This window comes from Fonticula alba (genome assembly GCF_000388065.1).
Source record: "Fonticula alba strain ATCC 38817 unplaced genomic scaffold supercont2.2, whole genome shotgun sequence".
In the NCBI taxonomy this organism is placed as follows: domain Eukaryota; order Rotosphaerida; family Fonticulaceae; genus Fonticula; species Fonticula alba.
In genome coordinates this window covers 3,024,525-3,026,060 of record NW_009242972.1, presented here as the reverse complement: position 1 = coordinate 3,026,060, position 1,536 = coordinate 3,024,525, and the positions used below count along the sequence as shown (strand labels likewise).

Below are 1,536 nucleotides of genomic sequence, written 5' to 3'. Positions count from 1 at the left end.
GGGGCAAGGAGGGGGCAAATGGCGAGCGCACCCCCTCAAGGAAGACATCCACCAGACGGTTGTTCTCCTCCTTGTCGGCTTGGTGCCGGCGGAAATCGTCATACAGCTCGCGCAGGATGGCGAAGCCGACGAAAAGGAAGAGCGGCAGGATGGTGGTCAGCCGGCCGGTCGGTGAGATCCCCGGGATCTGCTGCAGCAGGCCGATCAGGAGGAAGTAGAAGTTGGCCATCTGCAGGGGGGGGGGGGCAAGGGAAAAAGTTAGACGGGGCGGAGAGGGAGAACCCGGCGAGGCAGGCAGGCAGGCAGGCAGGCGAGCAGCCGCGCCGGGCGTCGCCAGCATCAGCCAGCCAGCCGGCTGTGGACATGCGGCAGGGAAAGCACCGCGCACCTTGGAGAACTGCGCCAACAGCTGCCGGGGGAGGAAATCATACCAGGTATAGCGCGCCGTGCGGACCGTGTTGCTGAGCAGGGAGCGCGCCACGGGTGACACACCGCCGGGGGTGCCGCCGGCCGATCCGCCGATGGCCTCACTGGCGCCAGTCCCGCTGAGCTCCTGGATCGCCTGCTTGGCGACATCGCGCATGGTCAGCACCACGGCCAGACCCATGTCACCGAAGGTCAGCGGCGGCGCACGCCATGCCCCGGAAAAGGCCCCGCCATAGAAGACGGCCGAGGTGGAGGCCACGTTGCTGGAGCTGCCCTGGCTGTGAGTGGCCATGGTGGCCCAGGCGGCGGCCGTGCGCGGCAGCGGGACCGCCCGCTCGCTGTACGGCGTGGGCAGGCTGGCCAGGCCGCCGGCCAACTGGGCCGACGCCTCGGCTGCCGGAGATGGCACCTGCGGGTCGGGCTGCACATTGTCCGGGGCCACGCTGCTGTCAGCACCCTCGGACCCGACGAAGGAGGGCGATGGGCTGAGGGGCAGCTCGGCCGGGGTGGCAAAGGTGCGCAGGTGTCGGGGCTGGGCCGCGGCCGCGGACACCAGGGGCGTGGTGGTGGTGGGAACGCCGTCGGGCGGCGCCGGCGCCGGCGCCGGTGTCCCACCCGGCAGAGGGGCGTCCGTCCCGTGTGGCACGGTGGCTCCGTAGTTCATCGGGCCAAGGGACGGACGCGGGTGTCGTGGCCGGGCGCGTTCGGGCGAGCCTTGCAAGCGGACGAGGGGATCGGCCACACGCGAGAGGGCAGGGGGCGGGAAGGGGCAGAGGGGGGGGGGGGAGGAGTGCAGACAGAGAGAGAGAGAGAAAGAGAAAGACGGAGAGGGGGGGGAGGCAGAGAGAGAAAGCGAAGGGGGCTATCGGGCTGTGAGGAGAGGGGAGTGAATGGTAATGACGGGCCTCCGCGCGGGCGGATCCGCAGGGGGGAGGGGCGTCTTTTTGTTTCCCCTCGGCGGGGGACCGGCGTCTGGTCGCTAGCAGGGGGCTGGCCCAGGCTAATCTGGTGGCCTGCCACGGCGGCGAGGCCAAAGAACGGGCGTCCTTCTTTCCCCCTGGGGGGACTCCTTCGGCATATTTAGTCCATGGTGGCATGGCAGCGGGGGGG

The 1,536-nt window shown here is 70.1% G+C and overlaps 1 protein-coding gene across 1 annotated transcript in view; it reads right to left on the bottom strand.

Moving 5' to 3' along the window:
- H696_01636 (hypothetical protein) overlaps nt 1-1,206 on the bottom strand; it is an 8,495-nt gene extending 7,289 nt beyond the window's left edge. Inside the window, exons 1-2 of the mRNA XM_009495538.1 lie at nt 389-1,206; nt 32-229 (exon numbers count right to left, since the gene is read on the bottom strand). Of these exons, the coding sequence (XP_009493813.1) occupies nt 32-229; nt 389-1,090 (900 nt within the window). The 5' untranslated portion in view covers nt 1,091-1,206. The remainder of the gene's footprint in view (nt 1-31; nt 230-388) is intronic.
- Nucleotides 1,207-1,536: the final 330 nt, after the last annotated feature.